The sequence below is a fragment of the Peromyscus californicus genome, unplaced genomic scaffold (genome assembly GCF_007827085.1).
Source record: "Peromyscus californicus insignis strain IS unplaced genomic scaffold, ASM782708v3 Scaffold_13__1_contigs__length_99412109, whole genome shotgun sequence".
Lineage (NCBI taxonomy): Eukaryota > Metazoa > Chordata > Mammalia > Rodentia > Cricetidae > Peromyscus > Peromyscus californicus.
In genome coordinates this window covers 58,145,865-58,165,414 of record NW_026294424.1, presented here as the reverse complement: position 1 = coordinate 58,165,414, position 19,550 = coordinate 58,145,865, and the positions used below count along the sequence as shown (strand labels likewise).

At 48.6% G+C, this 19,550-nt stretch overlaps 1 protein-coding gene across 4 annotated transcripts in view; it reads right to left on the bottom strand.

Annotated features, from left to right (window-relative positions):
• The window catches only part of Tbc1d1 (TBC1 domain family member 1), a 200,042-nt gene that overhangs the window by 47,739 nt on the left and 132,753 nt on the right, over window positions 1-19,550 (bottom strand). For 3 of the 4 annotated variants that reach the window (XM_052734978.1, XM_052734977.1, XM_052734981.1), the window contains 4 exons: window positions 18,967-19,247; window positions 16,155-16,313; window positions 15,460-15,579; window positions 14,374-14,513 (listed from right to left, as the gene is read on the bottom strand). In XM_052734978.1, the coding sequence (XP_052590938.1) occupies window positions 14,374-14,513; window positions 15,460-15,579; window positions 16,155-16,313; window positions 18,967-19,247 (700 nt within the window). The remainder of the gene's footprint in view (window positions 1-14,373; window positions 14,514-15,459; window positions 15,580-16,154; window positions 16,314-18,966; window positions 19,248-19,550) is intronic. The other variant, XM_052734980.1, reaches the window with a different exon arrangement.

Sequence of the window (19,550 nt, the reverse complement as noted above, 5' to 3'; positions counted from 1 at the left end):
TACAGTTGTTGATCTAGCGTCCTCTCCCTGGAGCTTACAAGGGGCACAGAAGACGAGATCTGTCTCAGAGCTCCCTCCAACAGCCTGTGGGTCCCAGTGGATAAAACACAGGCAATAAGTTCAGTCCTTGGAACTGCTTCTCAGAGTAGGTCCCTAGCAGCAACAAGAGGCAACCCTGATAGCTGTGAGAAATGCAGTCTTGGCTCCATCCATCCAGGCCTGATAAGTCCTAAACTCCAGGGGAGACCCAGTGAACTAGGCTTACACAACTGGGAATTCGATTTATATCCATGTTGGAGAGCCCCGATCTGGGCATTCAGTATGCTCACTGCTGCTAAATTCTCATACATTTGCTTAACTGGTGGTGTCATACTATGTGACACTGTAACATGAGACAACAGGTATGTCGTTATTTATTTTATTTTTGGAGTGCTGGGGATCTTAACAAGGGCTTCGAGAACACTCAGCAAGTGTTCTACCACTGAGGTAACCCCTTAGTCCCAGGGGTACCTTTAAATAAATTTCAAATTAAACAATGACTCTACCCATCATGTGCACCCTGACCAATAAATAAAGTACAAAAACACATCTGTCTTTTCAAACACTGGCCAAATCTCATTATCTTAGGCAAAGGCAATTGTTTGAACTAAAATTAATTCCATTTTCTTAAGAAATGCATTCAGAAATGGGTCCCTCCCTGCTGACCCATATCCACCACCCACACAAATCGAGCAATAATACATTTCCTTCCAAAAAACCCCAGATCTGAACATAAATAGTCAGGGACAGAGACCAGTGAGTCACTCAGTACAACAGAAAAATATACTACAAAAAGCTAAGGGGTGCGATTTCCCAACCCATGTTGTTCAGCTAACTGCAGTGAAGCAGCTTGTTTAGAGCAGAGCTTCTAGCACCGCCCGTCCCCCCACCCCCCACTGCTGTGCCCTCTTCCCAACTCTGGCCTCTGGAAACCAGGATGCCCCTGCAGGGCCACCACACTCTGCCAGGAAAGGTGTGGTCAGAAGCCCAGGGTCTCTGTGCTGCTCAGTTTCTACTGAGGCATGGTGAAGAGAACCACAGAGAAGACACCCACTTCCTCACGCACCCGCAAGCTTTTCCCGGCCACGGCACAGGTGTGACCATGGCACAGATGTTGTGGGGGCTAAAGGCAGAGCTGAAGAGAGTCAAGAGATTACACCATGGAGAGGGAGAGAGGCAAAGAGGACAAGTGTGCTTTCAAACAAGCCCGTGCCAGGGGCTGGGGAGTGCTGGGGTAGCAGAGCTGTCTCAGGTTGGGCTTCTACAGCTGGATCTAATCTCCCACCCAATACCATCATATCGGGGGGCCAGGGCTTCAACATATGAATCTGGGGAGGGGCACACATTCAACCACTGCAGGGGCAGGGGCCATTCTAAACTGCCCCTTCATTCTACTTCCACAAACAGATTTGGCTCAATGCTTTATAGGAATTCTGTAAACACGGTAAATCCACTGAATGATCCCAGGGACAGGGACTGCGTCTTATACATGCATTTTAGACATTCATTCAAATTTTCATTAAGGACATGACAAACAAAGATTATTACAAAGTGCACCCCTACGGTGCACCTGATTAACACTGATGAAGCATTTTTTTTAAAGGATTTATTTTATTTATTATGTAAACAGTGTTCTTCCTGCAAGTTTGCCATATGCCAGAAGCGGGCATCAGATCTCATTATAGATGGTTGTAAGCCACCATGTGGTTGGTGGGAATTGAACTCAGGACCTCTGGAAGAGCAGACAGTGCTCTTAACCTCTGAGCCATCTCTCCAGTCCTGATGAAGCATTTTTTAAAAAGGTGCCCGCACGCACGCACGCACCCACGCACGCACGCACGCACGCACGCACACACACACGCACTCGCGCCCCTGAACAATACAGAAAGCAGAGCTATTGTGCCGTAGGCTCAGAGGTGTAAAGGATGGAACTGAAGTCTCAGTGGAAAAGACAAACAGGCTGTAACAAAACAGCACAAACGGCAACTTTCAGGGGAAGGCCAGGTTTTCTCTTTCTGGCCCAGGGAAAGTGTAAATATTTATCTCCGTATTTGTATATTTTTCCATATTCATGAAAACATACAGTTTTAAAGGGCAAGTTTCCCAGCCATACTCCCCCAGGAGAAGCACTCCTCCTACCTCCCCATGCTCTCCTCTGGCCCTCCGCTGAACTCCTCTGCATGTTACATTTTGCCAGCGCTGTGCTGTGGCAGCTCCTTGGCCCATATCTACTTCTTTAAAGCTCCATAATGGGGTGCGGGGTCTGGTGCACCTGAGCACAGGCATGCTGGGCCAAGGCTTTGAAGCAGGGGGTTCACGAACCCTGAATCATAAAGAGCAAAGTGGGGTGCACAGCCGGGTCTCATCGCTGGAGAGGGATACTCAAGTTTTATGGCCAGAACTGATTCAAAAGTGAGCAGGGTCACATCGCAGCCTGTGCTGGGAGGGAGGGAAGAATGTAGGTGTGGGAGCAGATGGCACTGTAAGAATCTCAGGGAGAGCTAACATGAGGGGTGTAGGAAAGAAACGGGGGACCTAGGGAAGAATCAGAATCTCCCAGGAGCCTTTGGATAGGACGCTGCTGGGCAGCAGGTCTGAAGTAGAACTTCATGCTTGAGCGGCCAAAAGCTCCAGCTACAACCTCTGCCGCCCTCCTCCCCGGCCCGCCTTGCAAGCATCTGTCACCGAAACCCTAGTCCCACCCGCCTATTACACAATGCTTATCTGAGTGTGATCTAAGGTTGGACTCAATGAAAGGAAGCCCGGAGCCTGAGAGCCAGGAAACATTTTTGCGCTGCTGGGGAGAGGGGATGGGGAAATCCATGCCATGAAAGAAGAAGCTTAAATAGTGGACCCAGTTCTTCCTCAGCTCCTACAGTGTTCAGCTTGTTAAATGTGGGATGGTGGCCTTTCACCCCGGAAAACCCAGACTAAGGCTTTCCTAACAGGGCAAACACCCTGGAAGTATCAGCTCAGGAGGCATCCTCCTCCTCCTCCTTCTCCTCCTCCTCCTCCTCAGGTATCTCCGACTGTGAGGCAGGGAGCAAACTGAGGCAACCCTGCAAACGACCAGCACATTGTCTAGGGGGTCGGAGGGCTTCTTTGACAACAGGACTATCTTCTAAGTATGTCAGTCCTGATGCTAAAAGTGAGCTGAACAGAGGTGTGATGGCACAAGCCTATAAATCCAGGCACTTCGGAGGACTTCGGGTTCAAGGCTGGCTGGGCTACACTACAAGAGTTTGCATCACAAACCAAACCAAACAATGTGGCTGCCATTTGTGGGGGAGGTTCCTATTTTTCCCCTGGGTACTGCCAGTGTGAAGGCACGGTTGCTGTGAAAAGGGTGGAAGTTCCTCGTCCAAATGTTAAAATACGAGGCTGAATGATCTGGCATCCCACTGCTGGTATTTGTACCCAGGTTCACAGCAGCGTTAGTCACAACAGCTAAGAGATGGGCACCAAAAAAAGTCCAGTCAGTACAACAAACCACACGTGGCACACGTGTACAACGGAACAAAATCCGGCCTTGAAAAAGAGAAACCCGCCATAGGCTAGCTGAAGGAAACTCTGGTAAGTTGAACAAACCTGAAACAAGGAGACAAATGCGGCCTGGTTTCACTTCCAGGAAGCAGCTAAAGCAGCTGCATTCATAGAAACAGAAAGCTGAGCAAAGGCTAATGGGGCTGGGGACAAAGGAAGGGTGCTAGTGACCTGAAAGGTTTCAGTTTTACAAAGAGGACACCCCACAACCAAAATTTACCATCTTCGCCACTTGGAGGTGTAAGTATGTGTCTTACACAACAAAAATCATTTTTGGAAAATTTTTATTCAATACCCTTAACCAGGACAACACCCTGACTCTCCAAAAGCTCGAGTATTTCCCAGGTCACACACGACTTTCTCTCAAGTGGCCAGAAGCCAAGAGCAGAATTACTTATCACACTGGGAGTTATTAACTGGCATGGAGCTTCACTTTTTTGGTTGTTGTTCCTTTTGAAATAAATCTTGCAGTGTGGTCCAGGCTGGCCTTGAACTCTCTGATCCTCCTGCCTCAGCCTCCCGAGTGCTGACATTAGGGGAGTGCCCTCCCACGCCTGGCTCTGAGTTCTGTTTTGCTTTGTTCTGCCACATGACATACCAAGAAGACAAAGGGCCGAGGCTGGAATGAGACCATGGAAAGGAGCCTACAGAATCCCCACAGAACGCTGAAGCTGAGAAAAGGAGGGTGTGGGAGGAAGAGGCTGGGGGTGACCTCAGGACCTCCGGCAGCAGGCTGCCCTCCAAAGGTCACAGCACCTCAGTACTTGAAATCACAAGACTGCAGAGCTCTCATTCTCCATGTGGATGGGTGTCGCAGGTCCTCGGTGTTTTCGGGAGACTTACGCCTCTGCCCTGTGTAGGAGGCCCGAGCTCTCTTGCACGGTGCAATGCTGCCCCTCACAGCTCCTGACAGTGACTGCTAACACACTGACGGCACAAGGAACTGAGACGGGCACCAGGCACAGAGCTGAGAGCTGAAGAGCACCCCAGCACCGCAAGCCCACGCCTGCCCACCCCCAACCTTCTGACCAGGCTACTCTGGAACCAGTCAACACTGAACGCTGATCCTGGACTCTTCCTAAAGATAGGGCCAATGAAGGCTGCGGTGGGCATCGGTCTTCTCATATATAAAATGAGACACTCAGAGTTGTTTTGCTTTGTTTAAACAAGAAAAAAAATCTTCTCTCAAGAAGAATTTATTGCAATCTATAGCATCAGGGCATTGACAACAAGCACTTAAGTACAAAAAGAATCTTTTCACCTTGCCATCAGTGGGCTGGAGAAATGGCTAGGTGGTTAAGAGCATTTGCTGCTCTTGTGGAAGACCCAGTTTTGGTTCTTAGTAGCCACGTGGGTGAGCCAGTTAGAGTCACCTGCTGATTCTTACAATTCAATAATCACCGAGGAAGATGGGATTACATTCATCCACTGTTTCCTGAGTGCTCACAAGTGGGCACAAGGACACACAGTGAGCACAGGAGAGGGCTAAGAAGCTGAGAACAACTTCCTCTGTCATGGGACTGGAAACCAGTGAGACAGGAAGAAACTGGGGAAGACAAGCTGGTTGGTGACAGTCAGGTTTCACATAAAGAGTTAAGAATCCACCAACGGGAGGCCTGAGTGACCTCCAGTGGGTTCTGTTCCCACAAGCCTTATCCCTCTGGAAGGAATCTGAACAGATGACCTGCAGCGTCCTCACCTGCTTTCAGGATTCCTTGAAAATGGTGTGTTCCATACCCACCACATACTGCCAGCAACGCTATTGTGAGGGGGAAGTGTGGGTGACCTTGACTCTGTCCGTAGATTACCCTGCCAGTGAGAACACACGTGAACTTGGGCTCTGCAGCGATCATCTGTGGTTCTGAGCGACAGGCCGTGCAAAGGGAACTCTCCTAGATCTTTCTCGGGCAGCAAATCTAAGAGCTTTGCTCCGGGGAGGGGGTGGACAGGTATTCTAGAACTGTGAGCTTGAATACTGTGTGAGCTCACTTGTGGCCAGCATGAGGAGCTAACTTTTGGTTGAAGTGTGGGTGGTTTACTCTTACATTTAAATGGCTATATGTGGCCAGTGTCACTGGTGTGGAGGTTATCACAAATAACCACAGGTAAGAAACAGGCACATCCATAGGGACACCAGAAGCCAGTTAGGAGAACTGGGAATGGAGAGGCCAACTATGTCCCACGAGGAAAGAGGAGAAATGTTGGTACTGAGGTGGCCTGAAAGGATGCAGGGAAATGTGGCAGTGTTGAAGCATGGGTTGCCTGGAGAGGTGCGTCATGGGCAAGAGGAAACATCCATGTAATAAAATCATGGCTGCCTGAGCACACAGCACACACAACAGGAGGCAACAGACCTCCACACGGGCAGTGAGTGCTACGTTACAGACGTCCAGCCCCACCCCATCCTCACTCCCCAAACACCAGACAAGGCAGCCACGCACTCAGCCAAATATCGGGACCTTCCAGCTCCCCGGTCACTACAGGCAGCTAGATGACAAGGTTTCCAAGATGAGATGCACAGGGAAGCCCATGAGGCATTTGCGGGAGAATTCTACTCTGGATATAAAGGCTTATGATTGGGCTCACAACCTTCCTCCTCGATGTCTCCTCCTTTGTTCACAAGGCTTGGAAATGGAGGAAACCAGATGAGAAAGGGATGAGAGGCATGGGAAGGGTAAAACAGAGACGAGGCCAGGGTGCCTGTGACATCACAGGGTCAACGCAAGGGGCTTTGCTCCTCCTGGCCATACTGTTATTGGAGACAAACGAGCCCCTCTGTGGCTACATCAGTGTGCATTGGCTCAGACACAATCTCTAAATGATCTCAGCTGTGATAGCTGGAAATGAGCGAACAGGACAAAGAAAACCGAGCACCAGAAGTGAGGAGGGACCCCCTCCAGGATAAGGTGATCAGTGACAAGGCTGTGTGCTGGAAGAACATACGGGCTAAGTGTATGCAGCTTGCTGTACGTGGGGACAGACACTAGGTGTGTCTGAGACTGCAGCGTTAGGAAGAGTTGTGGAGATTTCCTCAGTGTGGTGCGTGCTGCTTCCCTGAAGAACGGAGCGCTCCAACCTTTCTTTGCAAGCATCAGTAAGAATGAATATGACTTTGTGAAGAGAGGAATTGTGGCCTCCCCCCCCCCCCCCCACGGGGCCTTCCAATCTAAGTCCCACAGACGGTATGGTTGTTTGAAAGAAAATGGCCTCTAAAAGGACTGGCACTATTAGGAGGTGTGGCTCTGTTTGAGAGGGTATGGCCTTGTTGGAGGAAGTGTGTCACTGTCGGGGTGGGCTTTGAGGTTTCCTATACTCTAGATACTGCCCAGTGTCACAGTCCACTTCCTGTTGCCTTCTGATCAAGATGCAGCCTGCACCATGTCTGCCTGAAAGCTATCATGCTCCCTGCCATGATGATAACTGAAAGTCGCCACCTCAATTAAATGTTTCCCTTTATCAGAGTTGCTGTGGTCATGGTGTCTCCTCACAGCAATAGAAACCCTAACTAAAACAGGGGATTCCAATGTAAGACCCCACTGAAGCCTCGCAGGGCTGAGGAAACCAAACGCTTCTATTATACCCCACCACACCCCTAAACTCAGGCCTTGGCGAAAGAAAAAGCTGGCACTATTAGGCAAAAGAAAAACTCTTGGTAACTGGGGAAGATAATATCCTTCACCCAAACCTCTTTACCTAAAGTGCCCTGATAGGAAACGAACCATGGTTCTTTCTCAGCATTCGTGGAAAATTCAGCATTCTCTCAATTACAAAACTGTCATTTGCCACTACCAATCATATTCAGAATTATGCAAGACCATAACTACAGTGTTTCTGCTTTCGTAAACGATGTTTAAAATCTTTTAGGACTTCGGCTGAAAATATTTTCATTTGTATGAAAGCACTAAAACAAATTTCCTTGGAAAAGTCCATTTAGACAACAGCATAATGCATCCGTTGGCTTTGTCTCAGGATTTTTAGAAAAGCAAGAGCTTGCTAAATGTGCCAAGAGCTGTCACCCCGGAGCTGCCAGCCCACGCACAAGGGGTGCACACAGCATCACCATCTCCAGGAGACAAATGTTCCTTCCTTCCTTTAAATGTAAAGGACAGAAACCATCTGACTAGGCAGGTTTTAATTCTCTCAGAGTTTTGGGGTTCCTGGTAATGCCAAAATGTGTGCTTCATTAGCAAATTATCAGGCAAGGCCGCAAAACTCCCAACTTGCGGCATGCTCTTTTACCGTACGTAACACTGCCTCTCTCTGCAGGAAGACTAGCTGAAGTGTGCAGACCAGACGAAACTCTTGGTAATTTCTTCCTAAAACTGTCAACAGTTCACCTGTGCGACTAGAAACTGGATTTAATGTTACTTAGAACTGACTAGAACCTAGCTGCAGAGGGAGCCTCAGGTACGTTATTCAATCTGTCCACCATCTCATTAAAAATGAGTAGCGACACCCAGGAATATGTGTGTGTAAAAGCAGAAACACTAAATGCTTAAGACACATTGAGGATAATTACTACAGCTGTGGCTAGCATGCAGTGAGTTTTATGTAAAGAGTGTGTGGAGGCACCCCAATCTGCTACAGGCTACGTTTCTATTTTGCATTCTGATGTCTATCTTAGTGATCACTCAGAATTTTGGGGGGCCAAGTTTAGAGCAGAAGATGATGAGCCCTTTCCTGTAAGTGTCTGGGGCTGAGGGTCCCAAATAATTTAATCTCCAGCACCAGGAACTTGGGGGTGATAGCCAACAGCTTATGTTTCCACAAGTCCCAAAAGCATTCTGGGGTGTGCTAAGCTTGAGGACAGCTGAAAGAAATGTGGCACTTAGCAAATGCCACCAACCCATGACCCTCTGGCTGGCTCCCAGAGCCCCGAGGGAGGCTCCTTGGATACTGGGCTTCCCATGAGCTCACGAGGGCAGTACCAGGACCCAAGAGAATCAGACTGGAGCAGAAGCAAGGCCAGTCTGCAGGGGGGACTTAGGTGCCAAGACCCCATCCCTCTAGCTCTCACTTGGCATAACCAACCCAGGGGGTCAGAATACAGGCAAGTACCACACAGCTCACATTCTCCTCAGGGCTGGGATCAAACTCAAGGCCTCGTGTATTCTAGGTAACCCTCTACCTCTGCATTACATCCACACTCCTAACTCACTTTATTAACAGCCATCTCCACAAAACCCCTTTCCCAGCAATGCTCCAAACAGTATGGTTCCTATAGCCAGGAGTGGAAACCGCTTCCATGTCTACTGACGGGGAAATGTTAAGCAGAACATAACACCCCTGCAGGCTGGAGCCTTAGCCTCCATCAGAAGAACAAGGAGAGCATGACAGATGTTCTAACACACAAGACTTAGGGAACACCATGAGAAGTGGAAGGAGCCGGCACAGAGGGCCACCTGTTCTGCAGATACATTGACAGCAAGTGTCTGGGATAAGCAGACCTACAGGGGCAGGGGAGATTAGTGAGTGCCTATCAGTAAGGGGGGGGGGGGGGTGTGCCAATGGCCTGTGAAGCAATGTTTAGAAAATGTTTTCCCAGTGACTCAAGAATTTTAAAATCGTATTGTGGTGATGGCTGCACAACGCTGTGGATGTGTCTCTCTGAAGACAGGAACACTGAACTGTGAGCTTTAAATGACTGATTTGGACAGTATGTGAACTGTATCCCAAAAAGCTACTTAAGTAAAATTAAGCAAGCTGTTTCTTTCAAAGAAAGAATCCCTTCCCAGAGCTCCTGTGAACCTCCCCTACAGGGCCATTCCAGCACCTAAGGAGGCTGTAGGGTACAGGCAGGGACCAGAGGCCAGCAGGCTGCAGTGCCCAAGTCCGGAGACATTCACTGCAGGGGAGCTGTAAGTGCAGGCCTGGCTCCTGCAGGGCCCGGAGACCCCTTGCACCCTGCTAGCCACACTCTCACCCCAGCCCTCCCTTTGAGGCCGTTCACGTTTGCGCAAGTCCACAAATTTGATCCCCCTGAAAACACTGTAAACTTCCTGTCACTGCCTTGTTTTAAATACTTCAACAGCCACGGGAACCTATAGATTCAAGTTTAATGGTAACCCATCAAGCTAGATATGGAAAAACACATCTGTAGTTCCAGTACTCACAGGATTGAGAGTTCAAGGCCAGCCTTAGCTTCACAGAATTCAAGGGTCGGTATGGACTGTGTGAGACCCTGTCCTCCCCTCAAAATTACAAATGAGGATGATAAATCAAAACCTTCTCTTTTGGACCTTGTCCTGGGGGCACACAAGCATGCTCGGAGCAGTCACTTGACCTATGGAGACCTCCCTGCCAGCTGGGTAGCTGGGTGCTGATCTCAAGTCCTGGTCCCTGACACCCAGGCCATTCATTCAGCTCCTATGCTGCAGTCTCCCCAGCAGAAGTTGTCAGGGCGACGGCGTTTTCAGCTCGCCCCACACAGAGTGGAAGGATAGCTGTTTAAATTCTAGAGGCACGCCAGGAAAAGCCGACAGCACTGGCTGGCTTAGCTGTGGTGACAGGCACACGAGCAGCCGGCCAAGGCCAGTCACTGTGGCTTCCCTGACTCCTGAAGTGACACGCCAAGAGGTAACCCCCCCATATACCCCCTCCCCCCACAACCTCCCCCCACTCTTCCACATGAATAATCTGTTTCCTTGCCTGAAAGACTTCATCTCAAAAATGGTCTTTATTCATGATAGAAAAGCTAAGTTCGATGAAAGTAAACAGAAACAACCTCACCAGGGGTGGCAGCACATGCCTGCACCCCACTCTCTGGGAGGCTAAGGCAGCGGCTCCCAGGTCTAAGTCCTGCACCCCACTATCTGGGAGGCTAAGGCAGCGGCTCCCAGGTCTAAGTCCTGCACCCCACTCTCTGGGAGGCTAAGGCAGCGGCTCCCAGGTCTAAGTCCCACAGAGCAAAACCCATCTCAAAATACAGTAATTAAAGAAATACATCCCATCTGTCAACTGGACACAATCAGCTTCTTCCTTGTTCGGCCCTCACCACAAAATCCTCTAGAAAGAGAGAAACCTGACGCCACAACTCCCTGCTCAAGGAAGTTGCAAGTGGACAGGAACTACAACTATCCTAACAACTCACAAACAAAACAGCGCTGGGGAAGGAAGGAAGGAAGCAGGTTCTTTCGTGGGAACAGGAGACTAGAGTCCCCAAGTCAAGGGAGAAACACTGCCACCTAGTGGTGATGGCGTCTCCAGTCACCCTTGAGGTTGCTTGGTCTCAACGGAACAGCAATCAGAGTCCTCGGGAGCTTCCAAAAGAAAAAGGGTCCAAGTCAAATCCCAACATGACTTGGGGAGATAGAGGATAGGTCCAGCTTGGATACTTAAAAAGACCAGGGATACGGCTCAGCTGGTAGAGTCCTTGCCTTGCATGTATACAGCCCTTAGTCCAATCCAAGCACTACATTAAAACAAAACAAAAACCAAAAAGACAAGATACCACCCACTACCACCACCACCACCACCACCACCAAAAACCAGGCATGGTGGCACACCTGTGGAATCCTAGCACTCAGAAGTGGAGGTAGGATCAAGAGTTCAAGGCCAGTATCAGCTACACAGTGAGTTTAAGATCAGCCTGGGCTACTGGGGATCCAGTTTCAACAACTAAGTCCTCAGATGGCTGTAGTAGTGCTCAAGGAAAGCCAAGGACCCCTAAGCAAGAGGAAATGATTGTGTAGACATGAATATAGTGTTCATGTTATTCCACTATGTCATCCATTAAAATCTTTCCAAGGTACACACATTTCTGAAAACAAATCAGTCACAAAACGCATCCTACGTTTTTCACAGTGACCCAGAAGTCATCCTGAAGATGGCTTCCATACTTTAGTTTGGTCCTAACTGTTTCCACCCCAGTTCACGTGTTATCTAATCTAGAGTTCTTCATGCTGTAAGTGGGGCAGGCTGACCCAGCTGTACTCATAAGACAAAAAAAACCTTTCAACCTTGGCTTCACGGGACTATATACTCACACAATGGGCTTCAAGTCAATAAATCACTCTTATTTATGCCAGAATGAGTTTCCTTCTCTTTTTCAAGACATGTCAAAGTCTGAAGGCATCTATTGTTGGTGAAATGCACACTGTGATATGAAATGCTTAGATCAAAAGAACTAGACCAAGACTAAAACGGTTCCCTGGCACAGACAGACAAAAAGATTCTCTCTTGTTCCAAGTGGAAAGCTGCCTAAAAATTATTCCGTAATGACACAGAGTTCTCTTTTGTATGGTATACTGAGAAAAGACATTGGAGGCCATGAGCCACCGGGTGAGTATCTAGTTAAAAGCTGATTTCCAGCATCCTGTGCGGGCCTGACAATTAGGTGAGAGCCCTTGGCAAAGAAAAACTGCTGGAGACACTGCGTCCTTGAGCAAGCCGCAGGGCAAGGCTACCTTGGCACAGGACAAGGGCAGCCAGCTGCCTTCCCAGGTCCAGCAGCACTCTCCAGGTCCACTCTCATTTCTCATCACTGTGCGTCCCCATCACACCCTGCTTGTCCACACACACCACTCTTCTCGTAAAAGGCTCAGTAATGGAGCACTTGCCCACCAGGCATGAGGCCCTGGGTTCAATTCCTGCTACCAAAAAGAAAACAAGAAAGTCACTGAGAACAGAGATTACTGGAGGCTCTGGGACCTTGGAGACCCCTGAGTCTACCTGCAGAAGCCCAGAGTAGGCTCATAGAGAGACTAGCTAGGCCTGAAAGACGCAGATCATATGCACTGTGGCTGCTTACTCAAAGCCCTGACTGCTCAAAATGAGCTGTCCACATCAGCATCAGTGGGACAACCTTTCAGAAAAGGAGGCATTTGGGATGTTGCTGGACCCACACATCACAATCCACCTTTTAACAAAATTGCCAGAGGACCCCAATTTCATTAAAACTGGTGAAATACTGTTCTGATCCATAATTGGACAAAGCCACTTAACTGACAGACATGTGCACAATTTTGCCCAGGGACAAGAGCACTACTACCTGCTTGTCTATGGCAGGGCCAACAGGGAGGCTCTGAAAACGAGAGGCTAATTCAAAGACAGAGCATCTCTCTCCCCTCCTCTTAGGAGCCAGTGTGTCTTTCTTCAGCCATGCCTTCAGATGCATTCCTGAACACACCCAACCTACCCCAGCTTTGCCCTGACTTCCCAGCGCTCTCGTGATACCACCCTGGGTGAAGCGAATACTTTACCAAGTATGGTCCTTTCAGACACTCAGGGCTGCAAATCCTCCACCCAGAGAACCCACAGCCCAAGAAGAGAGGACATGCCTTCCTGGGTTTTGGAGCATCAACAGGAAGTGGCACCACCATATGGGCGCATCATGAAGCCCTGGACTCTCTATTTAAGCCACCAAGCGGCTTTTAGCATCCCATTTCATGATCTATGTTTACTTCATTGTGGAAACACATGTCTCGCCACAGTTGAGTGAAACTTGACGGTTTCCTACTATTTATCTTGCGGCTTTGCTTCCATGTGGGGGCGCTGCCCATCTGACCTACCATCTAAGATGTAGGGACCAACCCCTTCGCAGTCTCAGAAGTAGACTAGCCCTCTCAGACTTTGCTAATTTAAACTTATCAGTCTCACAAAACTCCAAGTAGCCCTAGGTGAACTTGGGGGGGGGGGCATGCTGGGGTACAGCACCTGCCTGGCATGTGCAGGGGCCTGCGTTCTATCCACAGGATGGGCGGGAGACAGACATATTTCAAGATGTTTCCCTAGTTTTATAGACAATGAAACTATAAGTACAGTTTAACTGCCCTTGTTCAGACAGGTTTCTACTATAAAATTCAGATTCGTGAGTCTGGTTTCACAGGGGCTTGGACACAAAAACCGGCCTGCTGGGCTAGTGTGGTTAGAGGCGGTGTTTGTCTGGTCTAACCTCTTCACCACTCCCTCACTGTTCACTCTGTAGTTCCTCTTCTTTTTATGTGTTTTGTCCTTAGTCATTAACAGCCTTTTCTTCTAGAGTTGGCTCAGACATAAAAATCAGAACCCCTAATTTATAGACCACACCACTGCTCTTGCAAGTTAGTACCATTACTGGGCAGCCAACACCAAGCTTCTAAAATGACGACTGGCTTGTGTTAGGAGCCTCTTCCAAGAGCAAGGAAAAGTTTGAGAACAGAGAGCGCTGCCTTGCTCTTTTACTTAGGGAAACAGTCAGGTACCCTCTGAATAGCTCAGGATTATACGGCTGGAGTCTAACTGCAGACTGGACAAGTCATGTGAGCATCTGAGTTTATACAAGGAGCCACCAGGGTTATTTTCTACCAGTACTTCAGCGATTTTCTTTCTAATACTATGAGTTTAAATAGCTGTTAAGGAGTGGCAGCACACGCCTTTAATCCCAGCTCTTGGGAAGCAGAGGTAGGTGGATCTCTCAGAGTTCAAGGCTAGCCTGGTCTACACAGTTACAGGCAGCTAGGGCCACACAGTGAGGCCCTGTCTCAATACCTCCCCACCTGCAAAGATGTGTCTAACTGGCATTACGCTCCCTTATCTAGGTGTGGCAAAAGTCATAATCCTACTGGTGAGAATTTCAGACAGCTCGATCCAGCTTGAGTTTCTCTCTGGGGAGGACTCCAGCGCCTGCCTGGCCCCTCCATGGATGTTAAGGTGCTGTGCTATTGGTCCTACATGACTTCTATGTCCTTCCCTAATGTCACCTCTGAGACCACCTCTAACACTGCAGCCAAGGGGCCGCTCTCTACCTCCCTCCCAGTGTCAGAGCATCCGGGGCCCTCTGCGCTGCTCAGGAACTCCTCGGGACGGCCATACCTTCATATCTGCTTGGGGAATCACACGCCTTCTGTGGAGTGGCCACTCGAAGGAAAATCTGCTGTCTCCAGGAATGCCGCCGGGTCTTCACAGGGGTCCCATCTGTGTCACCCAGGTGGTTTGCCTTGGATTCAAAGTCCCTAAAATGGCAAGACAACTGATTCATGACCGGTTGGAAGGCATCAGGGTTTACTACCCGCTAACTTTATCTTTCCATAAACAAATAATTTGAGAACCAAAGAAATTAAATCAAAGTCATAGTGGGTCAGTAGTCTTAAGATCACATGCCTTGCACCATTGCTCTCTTAAGAGGTATTCCAAGGAGTATGCTCCACAGATGGTAGCTTCCAACTGTGCCTTCCTGGGTGCTACTTCAAAAGAGAAAAACTTCCTAGCTGGGGTCCTGTCACCAGAACTATCCTAGTCACATGTGGGTCTACTTTTCTCAGCACCAGCCTAAATCTCCATGAATACCATTAACCACACCCCTACACACACACACACACACACACACACACACACACACACACACACACACACTGAAACAGAAAACCAGCTGTAGTCTAATTAAAGAGAACCATCAAGGATTAATGGTACAATCACTGGTGATGTTGCCTGCTTTAAAAACCTTAGCTTTAAAACTATAAAACAAAGTATTATTGCTGATACATAAACATCATCTCATTATTTCTTTCCATTCCCGAGACAATTAGGGCAGGTCCTTGCAATTTAATTTACACCCAGTATGGCCACAGGGGGGCAGTCAGCACAGCTGGGAGATGGGCTTGCTGGCTTCTGGAGGACACAGGCTACTGCCACTCAACAGCCCCACAGAACCAGGAAAGCCTCTTTATTCTTCCGAAGGTAACAACGTCAACAAACCAACCCTATGCAAAACTGAGAGCAAGCTGACTTCATGCTTAAAAATGACACTTGTGAGGAGAAACCGCCTAAGAAAGGCGACACACCAGACTCAGTTATCAGGATCCAAATGGCGAAAGAGCAGGGGACACGCCCCATTTATCACACAGTAACTCAGTCAGCACTCAGAACATCCAGATCTGACGGGTTTAAGTCGAGCCCTACCTGTTCGTGTTCATAAAGTCACAGGTGTGATTTTCATCTACAGGAGCCAGAAATTTTAGAAAATTTGGCACAGAGGAGGAAGAATGGAGTTTTTTCCGCAGGGCATTACGGTAGGAGACACTAAGAGTTTGGTTAAAAAAAGAGTTAAGGATGAAGAAATATAAACACACAAAGTAAAACTCTAAGCTTAAAAAGGAAACCTCTTCCTGTAATGCTAAGTAAATCAGGTAAGCCATTAAAATACTTTGTGAGTGAAACTGTCTTTTATTTTCAGTCAATGAATTAAATTAGAAAAAAAAAATCAGTCTATCCTCCTAATGACAAGGACGTTATCTAAATTAATCAGAAAGTTTCTGACATGGTACAAATTACAGTGTATATAAATACAGCTGTTAACCTGTGCACATGCATGTGCGCGTTCCCATACAAGTCAAGTGATGTGAAAGTTAAGTGTAAAAACAATTCACCATTGAGACTTTCCACAGTAGTTAAAAAAAAAAAACAAAAAACTGAGAATAAAATTAAGTATTCAAATGACAGCTGAAAATAGTAAAGCCAAGTAAAACCAAAAGCGTCCCCCCCACCCTATACAAGCGGTGACTAGGAGCCCCCCAAGGGCAGCCCCCATGCGGCTGGGCTCAGTCAGTGTGAACTCCTGGGCAGACAGACAACACTGGCCATGCGAGTGTGCTCACCTTTTTGGCACAGCATTCCCACTTTGTTCTCCACTGGAATTGTGTTTTAGGTACTTAAAAAAGTTTGGTGAGGAGGCGGAGGGGTTAAGACGAGGCGGAGGAGGAGCTGAAGGCTGCCCTGAGCAGCACTTAGACTCGCCCCCAGGAAGATGGTCCACACTAAACAACAACCACAGAAAGTGGGATTAGAGGGGACAGGGGCAGACTGCGAGGGGACGTGGACAGAAATGGAGAGAAATCACGGCTTTTGTTGAATGTGCTGATATACTGTGAACCCTAATAAAATCTGCCTGAAGATCAGAGAACAGAACAAGCCACTAGATTAAACACAGAGGCCAGGCAGTGGTGGCACACACAACTTTAATCTTGGCACTTGGGAGTCACGCACCTTTAATCCCAGCACTTGGGAGTCACACACCTTTAATCCCAGCACTTGGGAGTCACACACCTTTAATCCCAGCACTTGGGAGTCACACACCTTTAATCCCAGCACTTGGGAGTCACACACCTTTAATCCCAGCACTTGGGAGTCACACACCTTTAATCCCAGCACTTGGGAGTCACACACCTTTAATCCCAGCACTAGGAAGGCTGAGACAGGAAATGACATGGCTGGGAGGAGAGATGGATATAAGGTGTGAGGAGACCAGCGAGGAAGCTCACTGGGCTGAGGCTTCTCAGGCTGAGGAGTCCCAGAGTGTGTAAGAGGTGGCTTGTTTCTTTGTCTCTCCGATCTTTCAGCATTCACACCCATTTCAGGCTCAGGGTTTTTTATTAATAAGACCATTTTAACATTCGAGCTACAGGGGCTTTTCTTGACTCCTTTCTGTTCTCACAGACTAACACAGTCCATACTTCCAATAATACTTTCTGCTCTGTACTCTTGCTGGGAACTGACAAAAGATTTAATAAGGCAAAAGAAAATAACCCCCGATTTAGAACCAACATTTCCCTTTAGGAAGTCTTGCCCTGAATTTCAGTCCTGTTTCCTACAGACCAGGGAAGAAAGTTCACAAGAGGGAAAGTAGATCGATATGCAAAAGGCAGACATCGCCCCATCCCGCCTTGGCTGGCCCATCACAGCCCACGACAGAGCTCTTGGGGACAGAAGAAAAGTGGCGGCCCTCAGTCTTTCCACCTGGGGACTGGCATAGAACTCAGGCTTTTCAGGTAGGAATGTTTCCACCGCCACCGGAAATGCTGCTCACCACCGGAACTGCTGCTCACCGTGTGCTGGGAAGCAGGGAACTTGTCAGGCTACAGCTAAGCCACCCTCGTCTCAGATCCCTCAGACTTGTTAAACATCTCCTGGAGGGTGTCCTCCTCCGGCCTCTACCCAGCTGGATTCCAAAGAACCAACGATGATTCCCAGTGAGTGGCTTAGGAAAGCAGGCTGACGACAGCTCTGAACGTGGCACATGTCACATCTTCCCTCCACACATAACCCACACCTGCACTGCACTGGCTCAAATGGCTGCACTGGTCTAAGCCACACAGGCGAGCACACACGTCCCCACCTTCTGCTGTCAGCAGCCACCATACACGACTATGGCCCCATTTTTAAACTTATTTTAGAGGATAATTTGGGGCCCCGTTACAGTCTCTATACTTGGGGTTAGTCACTAATAGACCCAGTAAAATACAAGGAAAGTGTCTGCCACCACACTGCTTATGCTCTTCTATGGCCAGCAAAGTTTAACTGTTTAGTTGAGTCCAATTCTTAAAAGCAGTGTGCTAGCTAGTTTTATGTCAACTTGACCCAAGCTATAATTATCAGAGAGCAGGGAGCCTCCATTGAGAAAATGCCTCCATAGGACTGGGCTGTAGGCAAATCTGTAGGGCGTTTTCTTAGTTAGTGACTGGTGGGGGAGGGCCCAGCCCATGGTGGTAGTGTCATCCCTGGGATGGGGGTCCTGGGTGCTGTAAGAAAGCAGGCTGAGCAAGCCATGAGGGGCAAGCCGGTAAGCTGCACTCCTCCATGGCCTCTGCCTCAGCTCCTGCCTCCAGTCTTCTCCTGTCTAAGTTCCTGCCTCCAACTGTCCTTCAGTGATGGACTGTGATGTAGAACTGTCAGCTAAATAAACCCTTCCCCAACTTGCCTTTGCTCATGGCATTTCTTCACAGCAATAGCAACCCTAAGACAAGGAGTGAATCCTGAATCCAGAATTCCCAGTGACAGACTTCAGAGAGCATCAACTCTGATTCTGTCATACAGAGCCGTTCAACAGATATGGCCAGGTTACACCTAGAACCAAGACAGTCAGGGCCAGTGTCCAGGCTTCTGGGTATCATCATGGGCATCCACAGAACATCTCTCCCACTCTGCCTGTATGGACACTGTGTCCTCATCCCACCACAGCCCAGATCTAGGTATCAGAGAAGGAAATTCCTCTACTCATACCCACGTGCCGCCTTTCCCCAGACCAGGAGACAAGTTCCAAAGTCACCATCTCATGCATTAAGGACTAATGAAACACATAAGGACCATTTTTGCTCATGTTCATCTGCTTTCGAGAGGAGCCGGAAGAATATGACACTACTTCAAGTTTTTTGTTTTGTTTTCTGAGACAGGGTTTCTTTGTGTAGCCCTGACTGTACTGGATCTCACTCTGTAGACCAGACTGGCCTCGAACTCACAGAGATCCGCCTGCCTCTGCCTCTTGAGTGCTGGCAGTGTGTGCCACCACTGCCCAGCAACACTACTTTAAGTTTTATCTTTTGATGTCAAGGGTCAAACATGACTCGGGTTGCTCTTCTGCCCCAAAGCACACTCAGGAAACACAATAAGTGTGATGCTTTAAGCAAATCTTACTTGCGTTCATGAGGCGTCTCTGTGCTCACGGAGTGATACCTCATGAGTTTTCTTTGAGAGGCCCCTGGAGAGCTCTGAGCAGGTTCTGGAGGTGCCTGGCTCTCTATGGGGAAATGGCTCAGGGTGTTGGCTCTCCTTCTGAATGACTGCTGGGGTGACAGAAGAGCCGATTCTTCCGCAATGTGGCCCTCTGAGTCACTGGACAGGTCATCTGAGGAGCCAAGGAGCTTGAAGGAGCTCTCAGAGACAGGCAAGGCCTCCTTGTCACCCATGAACAGCTCCTGACAACAGACAGACAACAGATTAGACATACCACAGGGAAACTGGGGGACTGGTAATCTCTCTGAGCACAGGCCTATCTGACTAGAACGGCGTCTAGAAATATAAGGCTCTTAAGGCCACTGAATAACATCTGTTTCTCGGAGACAGGTGCTTGCTTGCTTGCTGAAGAGATGGGGAATGTCCCAAGCGCTATAATAAAGTTCACAAGCTGCAGCACTGACTGCCCTTAAGTCATACCACAGACTGCACACGCCAGAGAACAGGCTCTTCACAGGCCTCTAAGTGTGGTACTGTAGGGATAG